The sequence below is a fragment of the Poecilia reticulata genome, chromosome 15, assembly GCF_904066995.2.
Source record: "Poecilia reticulata chromosome 15, P_reticulata-male-v2, whole genome shotgun sequence".
Classification (NCBI taxonomy): Eukaryota; Metazoa; Chordata; class Actinopteri; order Cyprinodontiformes; family Poeciliidae; genus Poecilia; species Poecilia reticulata.
The window spans coordinates 19,279,922-19,301,266 of record NC_088844.1 but is presented as its reverse complement, the minus strand read 5'-3'; the positions used below and the strand labels follow the sequence as shown (position 1 = coordinate 19,301,266).

At 36.0% G+C, this 21,345-nt stretch overlaps 2 protein-coding genes across 5 annotated transcripts in view; one reads left to right on the top strand and one right to left on the bottom strand.

The window, feature by feature from the left end:
- LOC103477022 (uncharacterized) overlaps window positions 1-15,723 on the bottom strand; it is a 141,542-nt gene extending 125,819 nt beyond the window's left edge. For 2 of the 4 annotated variants that reach the window (XM_008429858.2, XM_008429859.2), the window contains exon 1: window positions 4,562-4,695. The gene's annotated coding sequence lies outside the window, so the exon portion shown is untranslated. Of the gene's footprint in view, window positions 1-4,561; window positions 4,697-15,644 lie in introns of those variants that run through there. The other 2 variants (XM_081616584.1, XM_008429856.2) reach the window with 2 other exon arrangements.
- The window catches only part of lmbrd1 (LMBR1 domain containing 1), a 53,941-nt gene continuing 47,680 nt past the window's right edge, over window positions 15,085-21,345 (top strand). Inside the window, exons 1-3 of the mRNA XM_008429860.2 lie at window positions 15,085-15,242; window positions 16,813-16,989; window positions 18,535-18,598. Coding sequence (XP_008428082.1) covers window positions 15,177-15,242; window positions 16,813-16,989; window positions 18,535-18,598 — 307 coding nt within the window. The 5' untranslated portion in view covers window positions 15,085-15,176. The remainder of the gene's footprint in view (window positions 15,243-16,812; window positions 16,990-18,534; window positions 18,599-21,345) is intronic.

Here is a 21,345-nt window from a genome sequence, read left to right as displayed (position 1 = left end):
AGGTGAAATGCATTTGGTTGTAATCAAGTAAACCAATTAGCAGCTAATGGCAACAACAAACCAGTGACCGTCATCCTTTTAATAGGCAGTCCTGCTTCTACAGCATAATCCAGACACTCAACAAAAGCCCACCTTTTAATTTAGTATTCAGTATTTTCCTCACTCAAATATTTCCTCCTTCTTCTCTCCTATTGTGTTTTGTCAGCTTGTTTTTGTTTTTCTTCACAGAAGTTACACATGATCTGGTGTTTCATGTGCTGGTTTATTTGTCTCTTTCCTGTAAATAGTAATCAGCAAAACATTTGTTCCAATAACTTTGCTTTCTTTGTCTACTGATGGTATCCTCTCATTCAGTGTTTGATTATGTCTCCTTCCTTGGACAAAACCATGAAAGAAATTACTGCTGCAAATAGATGTATAAATGCTACATTGTATCACAAGCAGGATTTAATTCAGATCTGCTGAGATGACTGGGCTGACCTCAGCATTGGTATATATTTAGATATGAATTTGGACCTGTTTATCTTATAAAGTGCTTTGTGATGAAACTTGTAGTGAACTTGGACTGTATAAATAAATTGAACTGAATAAATAAATAGAATTTTAAACAATTCATGGAATTCCTAAAAGAAACACGCATGTGTAGCATCAGCTTTGAAGGATTGCTCTCCAGTATCTTGTCCAAACATGGCTACTACTGTCCCAAAATGACCTAATGGCAAACGATTCAAAACTACAGGTATTAGGGTAAAGGGTGATGCCATCATTCACACACAGTGGACATCTTGTTGCAACAACAACAACAAACAAAAATATAATGTATTATTACTAAAGGAGAGAAGTTGTATTATGAAATTAATAGTTCCTTAAAGTTTGATAAGATTTTTCTGTATTGGCCCAGCAGATGAACATTCAAATAATTAAAAACAAGTAAAAATAACTTTAGAATGAAGTGTGTGTGGTTTTTTTTGTGGTTTTTTTTTAAGTGTGCGGGGCAAACCATGCACAGACAGGGTAAAATATAACAATACAGAGAGAAGATAACAGTGATCGCTTTCAGCAGACACACTAATTAATAGCAGGGAGAGGCAAACAATGGGCTAAACAGACTTCTAATATAGGCCTATTATCCGTGTTGCAGTAGTAACCGACTTTAATTAGTTTCATTCAGCTCACCAGGAGCTGAAACTGCTGGACTTCATTGTTGTAGCTTGGAAAGTTTATGACAGAAACTTCTAAACATTTCTTACATCTAAAAAGGGAAAAGGTCTGTTATATTTTGTCTTTTGATCGGGTTTCTTAGCTTTAAGGAAAGTTGCACTACTGTGGAAATAAATGTTGCACCCTAACGGTAAATTGTGCTAAATGCTAATGCAAATAATTTATTCCTGACTAACATGTGTGATCAGAGGTTTCAAAAGGTGCCACTCAACAAGGAGTCTGCACCTTTGAGCTTTTCATTCCTATGAGCTCATTAGCATCTAAGACCCTGTGATGAATGCAGATGTCAACAGTGTAGAACAGTAAGATCATTAGCCCATAGCTTTGTTTGTGTTAAATGTTGAGTTGTAGCTTGTTAGCCAAGGTGACCTTATAACATATTCAAACTTTAGGATGGCTCTTAAAGGAGTACACAGCCTTTTACAACTAATTGCGTAAATGTACACACCCTTAAAATATTTTTGTTAAAATAACTTTTTGTTTTAATCACACCCTAAAAATACTATTTTAAGGGTGTGGATCAGAGGATTTAGTATTTTTAAATACAGACCTGAATCTGATTAACCTGAAATAAATTTCAGCTATCCTACTTGGGGTTTAGTGGCATCTAATCATGCAGTGCTTAGCTGAAGCCAAGGCTTACAGGAAGGTTACAAAGGATTAAAAAAAAACCCTCATTGTACTCAGGTATTAGTCAAAAAATTATTCAGCAGTTATAAGGTGGATTTGATTGTTGTTATGCTAATAAATCATCACTAAAGAAGTTGCAAATATATTCAAGAAGTACTAGTTGCATTCTGCATGTAACAACTCTGGTATTTTCCTTATCTCCAGATGGAGAATGAGACTTGCAAGACAGAATCCTTCTCTTAAAACAAACAAACTAAAGAAACATAAAAAGCAGGCTTCCAGAAACCGATTCGGAGACTCTGTTGATGTCTGATCAAATCAAGCAGGAGCTCACAAGCATTATTTCGAAAGCTATGTTTAGCACAAAAACAACACTGCTCATCACTAAAAAGAACACCATGTCTACAGTTAAAGATAGTGGCAGCATCATAATCTGGGGTTACTTTACTTCAGATGGAACTTTGGTTTCGGTTAAGAATTCACAGTTCAGAATGGGTGTTAAAAATCTAAAGATGAAGTGGGGTTACTTTTTACGATCAAGCAGAGTCCAAGCATAGTTATAATAATAATAATAATAATAATAATAATAATAATAATAATAATAATAATAATAATAATAATAATAGCTTCATTAAAAAATCAAGTTTGGAATCTGTGTGAAATGTCACTATTTTACCACTCGTATAAATAATTGGTGGTTTAAACGTTTTGGCCAAAAAATTGAAGTTTTTTTAATTCTGATTTTCATGGCCTGAGAATCTCATACCAACCCATTTCTACGATATTGAATTTGTGACACAGCAATTACAAGGTAATTGCATTATTTATAGAGTTTTGTCATAATTGTTGACATCCATTCAGTTTGGTCATTATTATACTTCTTGAACAGCGAAGAGCTGGTCCTGCTCATCATATGGATCAAAGTCCATAGAGTTTATATCCCAGTCTGTTTATTTCTCCACAGAATTAGAATGAAAATGGATCTTCGGGTTTTTAATAACACCTTATTATCAAATACATATTTCCTCTTAATGTCACATCTCTATTAAGCATCTGTTGCTCTGAAAATGAAATCCATGGGTCATGACGCCTCCTAAACAGGAAGTTGGAAAAATGTTTCCAACACTCTCTGTGTGTGGCTTTTGTAATACAAAACCCTTGATCTCTGTCTGTTGACGCTCTGGCGTGTTCTGATCTAGAAAATTTTCTGAAGGGCTCTTCATCGAGGATGTGACTTGTAAGGATGAAAGTTGGAAACCTCCAGTTCGGAAAGACATTTGCCTAAACTGCCAAGCAAATCTTCAGGATTGCATGCATACCAGAGTGAAAGCATCGCTCTGGATGAAGTAACTGTGGATGAGTTTCTAAAGTGAAGCAGTATCAGATGTGGGTAATTTCTGCACTGAAGAAACCTTGCACGTAAACATGATGGTAAAAAGTGAAAGAGAACATGATGTAAAATACCATAAGGAAACATGTGCATAAAATATATGTATATATTTTCAACATACAGTGTAACTTTTGAGCCTAATACCAGATTGAATAAACAGTTTAACCATCTAACTTTAGTAACAATGCATCTGTAATGCCAGTAAAACTACCTGGCTGATCCTTCTTAGGTGTAGCTCAGTATCTCTTCTGTGGGCAAAAGCCACAAAACTCAACAAAACACAAAAACTAACTTAATTTATTTGCCCACTGCAACTAGTAGCGCTTCTTCATTTAACTTTCTTTTACACCTTCACTGTCTTGTCCAAATAAATAGTCCTGCAGAGATTAATTTCCATGTGTGCACATGCTCATCTCCCACTGGATCATAAAGTTTTGCATGCAGGCCCGCAGAAGGCTGTCATGGCATTTGGAGATGAGGCGACTGCCACTTAAAACTTCAAGCATGCATGGGTAGTAGACAAGCAGCCCAGCGCAGGTATCACATGTCTTGTCTGTGAGAAGGCGTTATGTTATTCCTGTGTAGCCTAGTTTTGCAATGCAAAACATTGGACTGCATTTACTGGTTTTCCACGACTTCAAATAAAACACATTTTCTTCAAAAAAAAAAAGAAAAAAGAAAAAAGATTCATTTGCTTGTTGCAGGGTATAGACAGCAGGGATGATGGAACATCTGATGTCAGCCTGCATCGATTTAAATTCTAAATCGACAATGTAGCCGCCAAGTCATTGTGTCACAGCTTGAGAAAAGAGCCCGGACAAGACTCAGGCATTTAACTTTCTCTCCATCATCCCCTCAGACACTTACCCCCCTCGTCAATGCAGTGTAGTTTAACACTAAGCGGTCGCTATGGAAAGAAGCGTGCTGCCCTGCCCGAACGCTGATTGGCTGCATGCTTATATTCTTTAATAACCACCCGATCTAGAGCTGTCTTCAGATAACGACATAATCTTGCACTTTTTTGTGCGTAAGTGATGCAATAAGACGGACTACATGTTTGGCTTGGCGCGGCAGAGAGAGAGGGCGTTTATAACAGAGAAAGACAGCAGCTCATGAGACATGTGCCTTGAAGTTAGAGCGTTCAGGACAAATAAAACAAAACAAAACAACTTTAATTTCATAGGACCGGGTAAACAAAATAACACCTTAATAAAGCGAGTTTTGTTATTCCCAGTATAAAGATATATCTTTTTTTTTTCTTTCTTTTTTTTTTTAATATAACTTATAATGGAATATTTTAATGAGCAAGGGACTACTTACAGGTGCTGATCAACTTTCCTTTAAAGCAAAAACAAATCAAAAGCAGCGATAAAACCATAATCCATGCGTGATAACGATCAGTCCAGCTCCGGATTCCGGGACTTGGAAATAAAAGTCACAGTGGGATCGCCCGCTCCGATCGCGGTCCTTTTTAGTTGCACGGAGTGGCCCTCCCACTCTGTCATTATTACTGAAATACACTGACAGAGACTTCTGCAAACACTCTGAAAGCTTTCTTATTAGGGGGAAATTAATGCCCGAAGGCAGTTCAAACAAGCTCTCTTATTAACAGAGCAGGTGCGGGAATTAACTACCGTTTGATGCATTGTGATTTATTCAAATTTGAATGAAGAAAGGCCTGAATCGTATGGATTTGCTCGCCCTTAATGTGGCTTTTTGTGTCTTGTTTGCAGTAAGTGCTCCCCAGATTAAAAGTGAATGTGACAATACAAAAGGTGTTCACACCAGAGTTTTTATCTTGGCCCACTTCATGCCTGCCTTTTCATCACGTAGACGATAAAGCCTGCCAGCGACGGCAATTACAGCATATTATGAGCCCCATACACTCTGATTATCCAACATAATCCATTGACAGCAGTGGCGGTTCTTGCATAAATGCGACCCTGGGTAAGCCCCTCTTTCCACTCCCCAACACACTCACAGAAAGATACACACACATTCCTGAAGAAGCCAACATGGGAAGAAAATAACTTTTTTCTAATGTACTAATGTTCAAACATTAAGAACACACAAAAAACTGCTGTTTAAACTTAAACCTTGTTTTCTAGAAAATTTATTTTCAATGGGATAAAAAATAATTCACATTAATCTGCATAGTGTGTTTTCACAATTGTCTCAGTCTCAGATGGTTCTAATGCCTAAAAAGATTAAAAATGTTTTCACAAATGAAATACATTTTTCATAAATTTTAATAGCTGTTTTAAAGCATTTGTGCTTAGTATCCCATGATCAAATTCAGGTTGGTTAGCTGAAGTATCTTAGGCTTTGATCCAGAGAAACTGATATGTTTTTGAAATTCAATTGAAAATGGTAAAAGCCTTTTAATTTAGTACTTCAAATCAAATATCAATATTTGTTCCTCAATGATTAGAACTATAATTATCCACTATTGTACAACAAGCCTTTATTTGCCTAGGATAGGAGCCTTGTCTGTTCCTATCTTTTTGAAACTCATAGCATGCTATTTTAGTGAAAAGATTAAAACACACAATACTACACTTAAATATGGAAGCCAACAGCTGGAACAATCACTGTTAAGCTGAATCTCAACATTTTTACAGGTCTTGTGAGCGTTCTCTGCAAAATGAAATCCACTGAAAACTGGATTTCATTGTCAGTTCCACTTTGAGACGTCAAATACGCAAGCCAAACTAAATACAATAAGACAAATATAGACACTTTTCACATCAGCTTTCCTAAAGTGAACTCCAACAAATCAAAGTTTCCAACACACAGAAACAGGTGTTCAGGCTGCACACATGCTAATGTTTATACAGATGACGTTAACTTGCCCTCCCTGCCCCCACCACCTTTAAAATAACACTCAGTTTCCAGGATTGTTCCGAAACAAATGCAATAAGAATGACTTAGCTTTTTTTGAGTGTCTGTATTTCCCTAAATCACTAAATCATTAATCTGGATTTAGGGAGACCACACACACACACACACACACACACACACACACACACACACACACGCACATATATATTCAGTAAGATTTAAGTTGTCGCAAGTCTTTCAGCCTTTATTATTCACGAGGAGTCAGGGATTTTGGAAAATTACACTTTTTTTTTCATGACAGCATTCATTTGGGGATCTTAAGTTACTACAAGCACAGGAAATGCTGTGAATGCACAGATATTGAGCCCTCCCTGGAGTTGGATCTACATCAGAGAGTTCTTCCTGCCATTGGCAATATCAATGAAAATCATCCATCCATTTTCTTACACCCTTGTCCCTCAGTGGGGTCGGGAGGGTTTCAATGAAAATCATATCTCTTCATATTCTTTCAGCTTTTATTTCAAATCGGTTTGCATGTACAGTTTGTTTGGGTTTATTTTTGTTTTACCTTAAAATTTAAGTCACCAAAAAATGCTGTGCTTTTCTATAGTCTCTCACTGCTCCTGAGATAAACTGCAAATAAAATGTCTCCAAAGAAATAATATGCAATTTCTGCTATATTTCACAATTAATTCATTTCATTCATGAGCATCATTTAAAAAAAAAAGATTTCTTTTGCATCAAGCACCACAGGTGAAGGTCTACAAGCACAGTGCTGTGCTGGTAGGTTTTGTCCAGTTGTAATCCAGAATATGATGTATTCATTTTGACACAAACCATAATGTTTTCCTGCATGCACTCTATCTTGCTCATAATTCCAAACCTTATGCATGATGAAAGGAAACATGGAAACAGCAGGGTTTCCTAGATTGGCTTCTACAGCCTGAAGATAACAGCATCTTATAACTGGAATATGCAATTTGTGGATAATTAAAGACATCACAACAAAACTTATGCACACATCAGGATTCACAATGTTGAATACGCCACACTGCCTATATGAAGGAGTTTTGTAAGTAGTTTTAATCACAGCTGTGGGAATTTTGCCTACATTTCTTTACTGTTTTCACAAGACATGATGAACATTCTGGGAATGGGAGCCATTATTTTTCCACCACATTCATTTGGATCTAATCCCACACTTGCCGTATTGCAAAAGAAAATATGGCGTTGCTCAGCTATGGGTGAGGCCGATTATGACGACGGCAGGGGTTCGGGTTGAGCTAACCTTAAAATCCTCACATAATCAAAAGCTGTCATGAGCTCTCACAAGTATTTCTTTGGCAGTTCCATTAAAGATGTGCTCACGGTGTCGTCGGACAGATCATCCTGAGTCATCATCACGTTGTTACAAGCCGACAAACTGCTGTTGTTGTTTTTTTTATGTGTGAACAGCTAAAAATTGATTCCCTCTCACCTCATTCTTACATTACTGAGGTACAGGTACAAATCTCAGTAGCTTTCAAGAATGTCTCTCTCTAGCTCATAAGATCAACATTTAAAAACTCAATACCTTGGGATTTTAAAAGTTGTCAACGTAAGTTATGAACGGCATGCTTTGTAACCATGTTGACCTATGTACCATGTATTTCACATAATACTGTCAACATCCTGTACAATAAAAAAAATCATCTGAAGACACCCACTGTCCATTGTCAGTGCTATAAGAATTATATATATATAGTAGATGCAAAGTATAAAAAGTATCAGTTTTCTTGCAGTGTCATTTGAGAGATATTTTTCATGACATTTTCACTATATTAGACATTAAAAAGGCAGATAACAGGGGACTAAAGGAGCTCTGGCAAACAGCAGATGGGCATGCTGACTCTGACCCCAAGACGTTCTATTTACATCTTTGGCATCCACTTGACAAAATCCCCTGAAAATCCACCCAAAGATGTGACAGAAAATGCCCTTTCTGAAATATGTGCTATCCCTGTGATTTCTTCGCACTTATCTACAATCTGTTTTGTAAATTTGCATGAATGATTTAGGGAAGGCTCGCAGACTTTCCTTAAAATAAAGAAAAACTACGCTATCTTGCAAAAGAAAAGCAGTGTCTCACAAAATACATTCATACACCTTGAACCTGTCCCATTTTTTCACTCTACAACCACAAAATGCAATGAGTCTTAGTGTGGTTTTATGCTATAAACCAAGGTGAATTCAAAAGAAAAGGATACCAGGAAAATTTGAAACACACACACTAGAAACTAAATTTGTAACTAACATAAAAATCTGAAAGGAGTGACATGTACTCATATTCATGAGCCCCAACCTAAACAACTTTGTTGAGAATTAACTAAGTCAATAATAATTTAACCTAGCATAAATCCAGCTGTTCTGTGAAGGCCTCAAACATTTGTCAGGGAACATAAGTTAACAAACACCACTATGAATATCACAAAACACAACAGGCATGTAGAAGTGTAGAAGTTTGCAGGAAGGTAATGAGATACCAAGAGGCCCATGAACTCTCTAGAGGACATGCAGAGATCCACAACTTGGGTGGGAGAATCTGTTGAACTATTAGCCATGCATTCCATGAATCAAACTTTGATGGGAGATCGGCAAGAAGGATTGCTGAAAGCCTTCAGATGACATGTGTGCAGTTTGCAAACAGGAACTAGAAAGATTCAACTTTCTTTTTTATTTTGCAAAAATCAAAAATTCTGCGCATAAAATAAACGCATCCCTGTGGTAAAAACATGGTGATGGCAGTATCAGGATGCTTTACTTAACAAGGACAGGGAAGCTTGTCAGAGTATCTCAGAGATCAATACAGGGTAACTGGAAATAAATCTGTTAAATGGAGCAGAAGACATGAGGGTGTTGTAGACATTCTCCATAAAGCTGGATAGGATCCAAACCAACAACCAGAGCTGCGATGGAATAGTTTAAGAGTTACAATGATCTAGTTAAAGTCCAGGCTGAGATTCTGAGGCAACATTTTAAAATGTTTTACTCACTGACTTTCTATTCAGTGTGATTGAGATTTAGCTTATTGAAGCAGGAAACAAGTAAAAGTATGTGTTTAGATATGCAGAAAAGGTAGAGGCATAAACAAGAGGAATTGCAGCAGTTAAATATGTAAATACAAAATCCGGCCACGACTTTCAGATTCTTTTATTGTAAGTAATTTTAGAGAGCACGTATATTTTACTTCTGTTTTGCAATTATGCACTATTTTATTTTAAACTACCATGCTAATGTCAAATTTCTAAAAAACACATTTTGTCCAATAAGCTTTTGATAATTTATCTAATGTACGGTAATGGTACTTTTTATGATTTTATGTCTTGGATTTTTAAATCTGTGTTGCTTGGGAGTCTTGATGTTGGATTTAAACTATTTTAAAACTGTGCAAAGGCAAGATTATTAATAAACTAAAACCATGGAACTAACAGAGACTGTAGTTTCCTTTTGCCATGACAGCAATACATTATTTGAGTAAAGCCATCTATCAGCTTGTGAAGAGAGAAAAAAAAAAGCTCTGTGCAATATAATCTTTCATGGCAATAATCCCTTGACAGACGGTTTTCATTTATCTCTTTAATGTGGCTATCCAAACATTCATGCAATCTTCATAAAGAGCTATGTCAACAAGAAACATTCATTCGTCAGGACCCACTATCATCAGAGGTGATAATGGAACCTAACAGGTGGACTAGATCATATGTTGAATTTATGCTGGTCAGTACTTTAATTTATATTTAGTAAGTCCAAAAATAGTAATTATATAATTTATTTTTCCTAGTATTTTATGGTCTTCTATTTATCAGTTTGTCTCTACACCATTCAGTGAAGTATGAACAGTTTTCATTATGATCAACTGATCATAATGAAATGTTTTGACATTTTAGACAGTGACAGAAATTTACAAGTAAACTGATCTAACACCATCAAATAGGATAAAAGCGCTTTATCCGCTAAAACAAACAAGAACGGTGCCCAACCAATCCTGCTTACGTAAATGGACTCCAGAGAAAGTAGATCCACGGGACAAATGAAAGACTCTTCTTGCTGAGCACAGTATCTGTTTCAGCAGATGCAACATCATATTTTAACTGACTATGCCTGAACATAAGCTCAGCAAACACTTGTGGCTAACCGTGGTTTGCTTTTGCATGTGCGCTCCTTCTTTCTCTGGCTGAATCATTCCATTATTGTTGAAAAGGTTCTGAGGCAAAACACCTGTCTCTTTCTCCTCACAATTTACTGTGTTGACATATGGCAAAGCATCAAAGATTTCACATTATCTGTGTGCCAACATAACCTTTCATGTGTTCATTAAAAATACAAGAACCATTAAGAACTCTGTTTACTATTTCAGAGAGCTCACCTGTGCATGAAAGCCAAGAGCATGGAGATAAAATGTTTAGTAGAATAAATAGATACAGTAACATCTGTTTGTGTCGTAGCAACAAATTTGACCTTCTCTCAAGGTTAATAAAAGAATATAAATTAATGGTAACCTCATTAGAGTGAAGTCTGGCTCTTTTTCGTCACTAAATATTTATTTAGTGATGGTTTCAAGATCAGATTGTATTATTCACGACTACTTCACTTTATCTAATCCGTAGTAACCAATAAAGCAGATAAATTAAGAATTAAGAGACATGTACGCGTATTTGACCAACAAGAATTTTATATTTCCATAAAGAGAAATAAATTATATGTACTTAATTAATTAAGCTGAAGCAACATAATCGTAATTAAAAATGAAATATTTAGAATTTTTTCCACTAAGTTTCTACAAACATTTAATACAGAAATATCAAGGAATCACACTAAGAGAAATATGCCATTCAAATCTTAATTTTACATCAGTTCTATTTTGTTTTCCTTTTTTGGTAACGCTTTATTTGAAGGGGATGAATAAGACTGACATGACACTGTCATAAATATAACATAACACCTGTCATGAACATGAATAAGCCTTCATGAATATTTATGACTGTTGTCATAAAGCGTCATGTGGTAAACTATGACACTTTTAATACAAAGTTGACATTATTCAAAATGTCTTTGTTATGACAACTTGACATTAACCAAGAAATCATTACTGGTACAAATTTGTTATAAAAGTATTACTGATTGCACTTTAGAAATTAGGTAACTTTATGTTATTAAAGGTAAAGTTCAAACAGTAATGATTTCTTGGTTAATGTCAAGTTGTGATAACAAAGACATTTTGAATAATGTTAACTTTGTATTAAAAGTGTCATAATTTACCGAATGACGCTTTATGACAACAGTCATAAATATTCATGAAGGTTTATTCATGTTCATGACAGGTGTTATGTCATGTTTATGACAGTGTCATGACAGTCTTATTCACCCCCCTTCAAATAAAGTGTTATCCATTTTTTTATTAAAGCAATTAATTAACCATATACTAAACTGAAACAACAAGAATTTTTTCCCCAAATTAAAATTAAACTTTGCATTTTTTCCCCAAATTAAAATCTGCAAAGTCTTGGCTGCGTTTGTATTCAGCATATATAACAGTGTTCTGTCAAGACTGCACAGATTTACTAGAACACACTGATCAACAAGGAAAACATGAGGACCAAATAAAATAGCAGACAGGTTATGGATGAAGATGTGAAGAAGTGTCAAGTGGAGTTGGGTTATAGAAAAAAAATTCTAAAGTTTTAATATGTCAAGTTCAATCCATTATCCACAAATGCAAAAAGTTTGGTACAACTGCAAACTACAAATCTACCAAACACATGACTCTTAACCTGATTTGAGAGCCATGTGTAAACATTAATACTGCATATCACCCTGAGCATACCACTCCCAACCAACAAACATGATTTTGGTAGCATCATGCTATGGCGATGGTTTTCACAGAGTAAAGGAGGCCGGTCAGAATTAATTGGACAATCTGCGACGCTAAGTAAAGAACAATCCCTAAAGTAACACTGTGAGAGACTAAAAAGATTTGAGTCTGCAGTATAAATATGCAGACTCATATTTGCATATGAGTCTGCATATGCAAATATGCAGACTCTATCTGACTGCCTGTGCAGTCAGATAGATGACCGTGCAGTCATCTATCTGACTGCACGGGCATCAGATAGATGCCCGTGCAGTCTATCTGAGTATGTGGTACTTTGCAAAAAACTGAATAAAAATGTCACGCTCTATATTTGCAAAGCAGGAAGTCAGATTTGAAAAAGAGCAACATGAGTTAAACAAAATTTCAACACAAAATTGAACATTCAGCATTAAACACAATCGGTGATCTCAGTTCAGTTTTGTAATAAAGTCTAACAGATAAAAAAATAGTTTTTTATCTAACAGATAAAATCTTCTCAGTATGTGTGACTTTTTACTACTATAAGTTGAGGAATACATTAAATAAAACAAAAACAATACAGAAATCAATATGTTAAACACAAAGAAGGTTTTTAAGAAACCTGAAAATAATGATGTTTTCAACAACAGCTCACTATTTCTAAAGAGTTACAGTTATGATAACCTTTTATCCAATACTGCATATTTTATTCAAATTTATACCTTATGTTTCAGTCTTTAGTGATTAACCTTTAGTTTGCTTGCCACTAAGTTGCTGAAAATCCATTTTTACTGTAAAACATAAATATGTTACTGCATTATGCCACAACACTGTGAAACAGTTGTTAAAATTAAATTATTGTTTAAGGCAGAATACAGAATACATGCAGACAAATTCACACATTTTGTTGTCTGATAAAACACCTCAAAAGAACAGCAGAATAAAAAACAATAATCAGGGTTATACACTGTTGCTCCGGAATGACTAAAGCCAACACCACACAGTTTGAATGCCGGTAAACTAAAATAATGACTCTTACTAGAAATCCAATAACATTTCACCTCCCTGAAAATCATGCAAGACAGAGGGGCACTGGAACAGATAAATGCCAGGAAGTACCTCATAATTCCAACCGCAAATCAATTATAAATGGAATACATCTACAGGCTCAGTATTTCTGCCTCCTCCCTTTTCTGCATAATAACTCCGCTCAGTCAGAAACAGCCAATCAGAACTAGCAGTAATCAGCTAGCCACCATGCTATCAGAAAGTTTTCATTCAGTAACTCAGGATTGTTTATTGTAATGGATCTCTATTTGCCTTTGAATGTTAAGTTTTATTCTTGAATTTTTTGGCAATGTTGAGAGGTTTTATTCTCTTTGCATTATTTAGCCTCTTCAGAACCTTCATATGTTTTCAGTCTGTTAAAGATAGTATTACCGATAGCAGTACAATTTGCACAATGCCTGTTTTTTTTCTTGGAAAAAGTTATTAAAAAACATATTTTTGTCTACACATAATGTAACTGGTAGTGCTTTTGATTAAAAAAATAAGAATTATGTGATATTGGTGATCGGCCCTCATGGGTGATCGGAATTGGAATCAGCAGGAAAAAACCTGATCGGCACATCTCTACTGTACACCAATGTGCATCTTGGTCAGGTCTCATTTGAAAAAGAGATTTTGTCTCAAGGGACTTTCTGGTAAAGTAGTGGTTAAAAAATTTTACATTTTTCTACCAACTCTACCCTGTTTCTTTGTCCTTTCTAAGGATAATCTTAATAATCTTCTCAGCATGATGCTGCCACTGCAGGATTCTCCATGTGAATTATTTTCAGAATATTATAGTTTTCAGATTTGAAAGCCAAAACAATTTTACTTTTGTGTTCCGATATCTGTGTCTCATATTAAATATGGGAAACTGCAGACGAAACTCCTGCCTTTGTTACAACAATGGCTTTCTTTGTGCCACCCTTGCGTGAAAACCACATTTGTGGACTGCATAGATTTTTTTCCTGCTGTCAACATATTCTCCCACATATGCTGGGGATCTCTGCAACCCTCTAATCGCTGACAGGCCCTGCAAGGGTGTTGCTGGACCTGTCAGTTTAGGTGTATGAGCATGTCCTGGTAGGTTTTCAGCTGTCTTTTGGGGGTTTTTTGAAAACAGATTTAAAAGTGTTCAGGAATATTCTCAAAGTTTGGATTGTTGTCTTATACCATAATCACTGCTTTCAACTTCTCTCCAAGCTTAACTTTGATGTGTCTGGTGTGTCTCTTGGTCTTTATAGTGTTCTTTGTTCACTAATGTTTTCTAACAAACCTCCAAAGACTTCGCAGAACAGCTGTATTTTTCTGAGGTTAAATCACATACAGATGCACACATTTTGACTTTGGTTTTTTAAGGAAAGTAAAAAGAACATAATGTACATCCCCCTTTTCAGTTTTATTTGCTGGAAATATTGAAACATTTGTCATTTTTAATTGAAGCCTGTGGTTGTGACAAGATAAGATAAAATATGAAAATCTTCTAGGTGTATTAATGCTTTCAGAAAGTATTACCTGTCTTTGTGGATTAGTGTATTTAAATGCAAACCTTAAACATGAATTTCCTTCTATTTTATATGCTAAAAACACAAGATGCAGACAGAAAGAACTTATGTTGTAAAGTGACAACCAAAATAAGTGCTTTACTTTCCTATATTTATTGTCCTCGCCTAGATTTAATAATTTACCATATTAGTTGTACTTAATGTTTCTTTAATGTGTAGTCTTTAAAATTATAGAGACTAGCTATTCCCATAAATAAATAAATAAATAAATAAATAAATAAATAAATAAATAAATAACTTTGGATCACCTTTGACCTTTGTTCACAATTAGGACCATACCATATTGCCTGATTTTCTGCCATTGAATGAAACAGGGACTTGTGTAATTTTACAACAATTTGCTGACAGTCTTCCTTGTAATCTTTAAATTTTTCAACTTGTTGAATCAAGATAATGACTTATTACCTTTTCCGTAACATAATAATGTTCATACGTTTACGCTTACGCTCTTGACTAAACAGGTTTTCCCCCAGCTTTGCTTTTATTTCGACACCTGGCTCAGTACAAACAAGTCTCAGCATTCTATGCCAAGTGCGGAGACTTTACGCAAGCTGCAGCACGCAAGTTGGTGACGTAACATGAACACGTGGGTTTGTTATTACAGGAAGTAAAGATGGCGGCTCAGTCCCTACTCTCAGAGTCTGTGATCGGATGGTCAATTTTCACAGTTGTTCTCCTGGTAAGCACATTAACATCACTTTTGGTCCCCTTATAAATTGCTACATATTTCAATTAGACTCGTTTCCCCGACGATTAATTCGGTTTTATATTGTGCTATCTACGCAATGTTGCTTCAGCGTCTTAACGTCACTACTGGCTTTGGATTGGCTTTAGCCATGACACACTTTCAGGCTCTTTAAATGTTTCGTTGTTGGACTTGGTATTTGTCTCCTTTTAAATCGTTAAAGACACAACAATATGAAACGTCGCAGTTTCCCGAACGAACCTACGACTATTCATGTTTAATTGCTTTATTACATAGCAAAATATGCGCCTGTGGAGGATCTTCGTCAAGATTTAGGCGTTATTTCCTCTGATGTCACACCGCTGAGAAAGGAATGTATTGTCGTGAACAAATTACCTTTGTATCTCTGCCCACTTTTCAGAGCGCTCTCATCTCTTATTTGGATGCAAAGCCTGCGTCATTACCTGGCAAAACAAGCAGCCAGAGGCTTAAAGCTGTAGGCCTTTAATTGATTGATCTTGCGTGTGAATGGCAGACCTTGATATTAAGTAGCTGTTGTTAGTAGTGTCCTCACTTGCTGCAGTTTGTGTCTAGAATACGACCTTGCAATTTTGAAGGTTTAAATTTAAAGCCTGGCAAAGTTTCTCTTTTTTTAAATTGTGGGTTGTCTGTTGATACCTTAGTACTTTAAAATGGTGTCACTGGATTGTTTAATTTACTTAAACCTACGTAAAATGTTTGTAATGTAATTTCTAAAAGAAAAATAACGCATTTCTGCTTTGTATAAATCAGTCACTCTTTTGTTTTCTTTTAAACCGCAGTTTTGTTACTGATCCTGGAAAATCAGTTGGCTCTGAACAGCTTCAGATAGGCTTCTCTGTATCTGTAGACATATGGACTCCCCACTTGTTTCAACACTTTGATAACATTCCTTTCTAGTTTCTACACTGATATCCATGCACTTTTGCAACCTGAAAGTGTGTCTGGGTATAAGGTCAAACCGCTGTCTTCTGAATAAAGTATGATTACATTGAATCTTCCAGTTTCATTTTTTTTTTACTTTATTCTAATAAAAACTACCTGCTGCTTGAGTCCACCATCATATGTGGAATTTGTATATTTTTCAAAATGCTGATGCAGTACTGTCACCACTCTTGCTGTGTTATTTACTCTGTCTCAAAAAAATTGACGTCAGTCTTGAAAAGCTGAATCTTTTCAATTATTTTAGTTTTAATTTAAAAATAAAAATGTGCAATGTTGTTTTGGTTTATTCCTAATCATACACATTCCACATGTTGCTTGACATTTCTTCTTTATTCACAGCATTTCAATGTTTTTTTCACATTTTCTCATTCTTTATGTTGATTCACGTAAATAAATCCTTCTATATAACATTCTTTTTTCCTGTTTGATTTATACAAACTCTTTTGAATGTAGACATAATGGAAGCTAAAAAAATAAATTTTGTGCTAATATTTGTTTATTTTGTTTTCTGTGTTTTTCACTGAATGCACCGTGATATTTCGGAATCATCTTCACTAAAATTATTTTTAATTTTTTTCAGGTGATCCTGGCTTTCTGCTGGATCTATATTCGTAAATTTCAGAGTCGACAAGATAGTGAAGTTGTTTCAACAATCACAGCAATATGTGCATTGGCCATAGCTTTGATAACTTCGGCTCTCCTCCCAGTGGACATATTTCTCGTTTCCTACATGAAGTATCCCAATGGTACCTACAAGGTCAGTGTCTGTTCTGTTAAGAGCCACCGTAAAATCAGTTTCAAGTTGTTGACATCTAGTATATTCTCAATGAAAAATTGTTCTTAGTTAATTTTTTCTTGAAAGGGTAAAAGTTAAATGTATTCTTAATCCATCATTTTCTTCCTGTAGAACAGGGGTTTTCAAATCCAGGCCTTGAGGGCTGGTGTCTTGTAAGTTTTAAATGTGCCTCTGGTTCAACATACCTCAATCAAATGGCTGAATTAACCCCTATGTATGCAGTCAAGTTCTCCAGAGCTCTCCTAATGACCTGATTATTTAACTCAGGTGTGTTGGAGTAGAGACACTTCAAAAACTTGCAGGACACCGGCCCTCCAGGCCTGAATTTGAGGATCTTTGCCATAGATTGAACAAATAACCAACCAAAAAATGACTTTGATTGCTGATTTGTGTTTGGTTGAATAAAAAAAAAAAATAAAAAAAAAATCTGTTTTCATATTTTTGTCTAACTTATGAGGATAACAATATGTTCTCCAAAATAAGTACTGGCTATAAAGAATAAAATAAATATTGTTTTTTAAATTGCTTTTCAAAATCTGAAAGATTTTCACATTTTTACTTAGCAGAAATTTATTTAAATTTAATTTATCATTCATACTGCAGTTTGTGCTTTAGCTCTATCCCTGTTTGTAGTTAAAACCAAATGCTTAAATACAAAGTGTAAAAAATATATACATTTATTTCTCACTGTCTGACTTTATGTATGACTAAATCTTTCCTGGACTAGGTCAGTTAGGATTATTGTGTGTGGTAAGTGCCAGAATAATGAGAGAATGTTTATTACTTTCCTCAAATTCAGATATGTATATGTACCAACATTACTATTTCTTTTAAACATTATTCTAAAGCCTGAAAGGTTGTGTGTTGGTTTTGTAACCTACTGATTGGTTAATTCACGACATACAAGCTAACTGGGGGTTGTCCCAAAAGCACACAGACACTCTTTGTATGACATCATGCAAAAATCGTAAAAAAATAAAATAAAATCATTTAAGATATCGGAAGAGCTGTGCAGACCTACACTAATGTGGTTTATCTGTTGAAACAACTATCCACAAGTATAAACATCGTGGATATGGATTCTGTGTCCCACAGATAAACATAGTTTGGTGTGAAATGTGCTTAATAAACCCAAGAACAAAAACAACAATCAGCTGATTGCTGAAGCTAGTAACAGAGTGTCACAATTCACTGTGGAAAACTACTATGGTGACATAGATTTGAGAGGAAGAAGCTATAATTCACACAGGAACAAAGGCCCTAATTTCTGAGGACATGTGCTGTTGTCTGAAGAAGCTAAATTAAAAGTTTTTGACTTAATTTACCATGTATACTTATTATCATGGCAGAAACGACCTCCTTCCACATTGCTTTAGTCAGTAATTTGTGTATTCTTATGTTTATCTAATCACATTCTCTCATCCTAAAACTAACTCTTGTCTGTTGTTGTAACATGTTGCCTTTCTATGAAGCTTAAAAAAACCAACTTTTTTTCTTGTTTTCCAGCAATGGGCTGCAAACAATGAGACAAGAGGACAAATTGAAGCCACTGTGCTGTATGGTTATTACAGTAAGTGTGTTCTACTGAATGTTAATGACAAAACACAATGAATACATGTTGGTGAATAAATAAATATTTACTTTGAATCTATAAAGAAATGTATCCATATAAAAGCTGACATATTTTGTTTTACAAGAAGGTGGGGAATCCCATTTCTTGTGATAGCAGCTCTGTGTTGTTTTCGGATTGATGGTCACGCCGGTTCAATTTTAATAACACTCGGTACCTGTCTCATGTAATCGTTGTTTCTTTGGAGGTTAGCATACAACATATGGGATTCATGCTAGCATTATATTTTTCACAGTGGTGACTCATTTGCACTCAGGGTTTTTATATAGATCTTTATGGCAGAAGTAGTGCAAAAACAAATCCATTAGTGTATTATAAAATCAGTCTTGATGGAAGTTTTCTTTATGAAAGTAAGAAACCATATGCAATATGTGAAGCTTGTTTGAAACACTGCAATTCCAGTAGTTAATCTAAAAGTCTATATCATGTTTCGTCATACTATAAGAAAGAATTCGAGCCATAACACTCTCTTTATAATTAAAGTGATAGTTGACATGTTTTCCTTTTTAAGCGATATTTTCAGTTCTGACAGAAACGTGAGCAAACTATTTGCAAGAGTACAATTGCAGTAACTTCACAGGCAACCTGCTGTAGCTAAAATTGAATTAAAACCTTCCACTTGATCCACGTGAACTCCAAAGTGAGTGCTGCCTTAGAACTTAAGAAGCTTTAAAGAAAACTTCTTAAGAAGGATTCGTGATTTTGTTATGCTTCTCTGTCTTGGATAGGCGCTGGTGGGTTAGGAAGGGTTTATGTGGACATGGAGATTATACCCATTTATAGCTATACGCAGAATGGCTGCCTGTGAATTTGATGCCATAATTTAGATAAAACTCAGTGCATTTAAAGATGAGGTCAGAAATTAATCATTAGTTTTCTTCACCTGTGATTTAGAAAATTTTGCTATGGTGAAAATACTGGTAAATGTCAGTTATCCATATTTTCCACTTTTCCACTCTTTCTTATCTCTGCTTCAATCACTCTGACGTTTAGCATTTTGAGTAATGGCGTTTGACCAACATAAGTTCATAACAAATGCTATTGCTCAACAAACAGTCCTTTGCGATATAAATATTGCACACACTGATATTGCACATAACATCAGAAATGTCTTAAGATAAGATAAACTGCAAATACCAGCATGTATGTTAACACTTGGTAGTGGTGATGATTAGAGTCTGGTAGCTACTGGGAGGAAGGACCTATGGTAACGCTCCTTTGTGTGCCGAGGATGCAGCAATCTGTCACTGAAGGAGCTCTCTAATTCAGCAACTGCTTCATGCATGGGGCGGGAGACATTGTCCTACAGTGATGTTATCTTAGCCAGAGTTCTTCTGTCTTCAACCACCTGCACTGGGTCGAGAGGGGATCCTAGCACAGAGTTGTCCTTCCTGATGAGCTCATCTAAACATTTCCTCTCCAATGTTTCATAAGCTACTACACCAACTTACTAGCTTTGCTGATGTCAGCTCAGATTCATGGAAGAAGCACCTCCTGCACTCCAAAAAAGTCTGATCGGACCCTTCATGTAAAGAACATCAGTGTTGTTGGTCCAGTCCAGATTATCATTCAGGTCAACACCTAGGTACTTATAAAAGTCCACTATTGCAATGTCCACTCATTGGTCTCAGTGTGGTGCGAAAATCCACCGCCAGCTGCTTGGTTTTAGCTGTGTTGATCAGGAGGTAGTTCCGCTGGCACCAGTCCACAAAGTTCCGTACTCACCTGTGAAGAGGGTGGCTATGGCAGCGTCATAGGATAACTTTTGTAGATGCCAGCATGGAGAGTTAATAGAAAAGTCTGTAGTGTAGAGCAATGGTGCTAGCACCGTTCCCTATGACCATTCTGTCAGGAAAAAAAAGCCCAGTGTCCTTGCATACTGGCCAGTGAGGTAGTCCTGTATCCACTGGGACAGAGAGTGGTCCACTACTGACAACTCAAGCTTGTCGCTTAGAAGCCCTGGTGGGATGATGGTGAAAGTGCTGGAGAAATCAAAGAACGTGATCCTCCTCAGGCTTTTCCAGGTGGGTCAGAGCTCAGTTCAGGAAGTAGATGATAACATCATCCATCCCAATGCCAGGCTATTAGGTGAACTTCAGCACTTCAGCAGGCACCAGGAGGTGTAAATGACTGAGGATGTTTGGTTTTTGATACCATTACCACACTGGTATCAAAGGCACGAGGCTTTGCACAGATATACATTTTTTCTTCAGGCTCAGGCTGAATATGTTACCCATGATGCCACACAGTTGATCAGCGCCACACATCAGGAGCCTGGAACTGACGCCATCCAGACTTGTAGCCTTTTGCACCTGAATCTTTCATAGCTCCTTCCTCACCTTAAGTGCAGAAAGGGATAAGATGAAGGTAGGGAACGCAGGCGGTGGGGTGGAGTCCTCTGAAGTGAAAGGGGGTTGGTAATGACTGAGAGCTGAGCGGTGTGAAGTCTTGAGAAGAAAATCACGGAGTCGTCAAAGATGAGGGGATAACAGCAGGAGAGACTGGGCTGGGGGAGGGCTGGATGGCTGATCAAACCTGTTTTTTAAGGTTTTCTGTAGAATGTTTAAAAGCTGGTTATTTTTCAATAAAATATAATAAATCAGTTTTTTACATTCAACCTGAAACGTTTCAGTGTATTTGCTGTTGTCTTCCATAGGTAACCAATTATTGTAATCTATGCATTTACA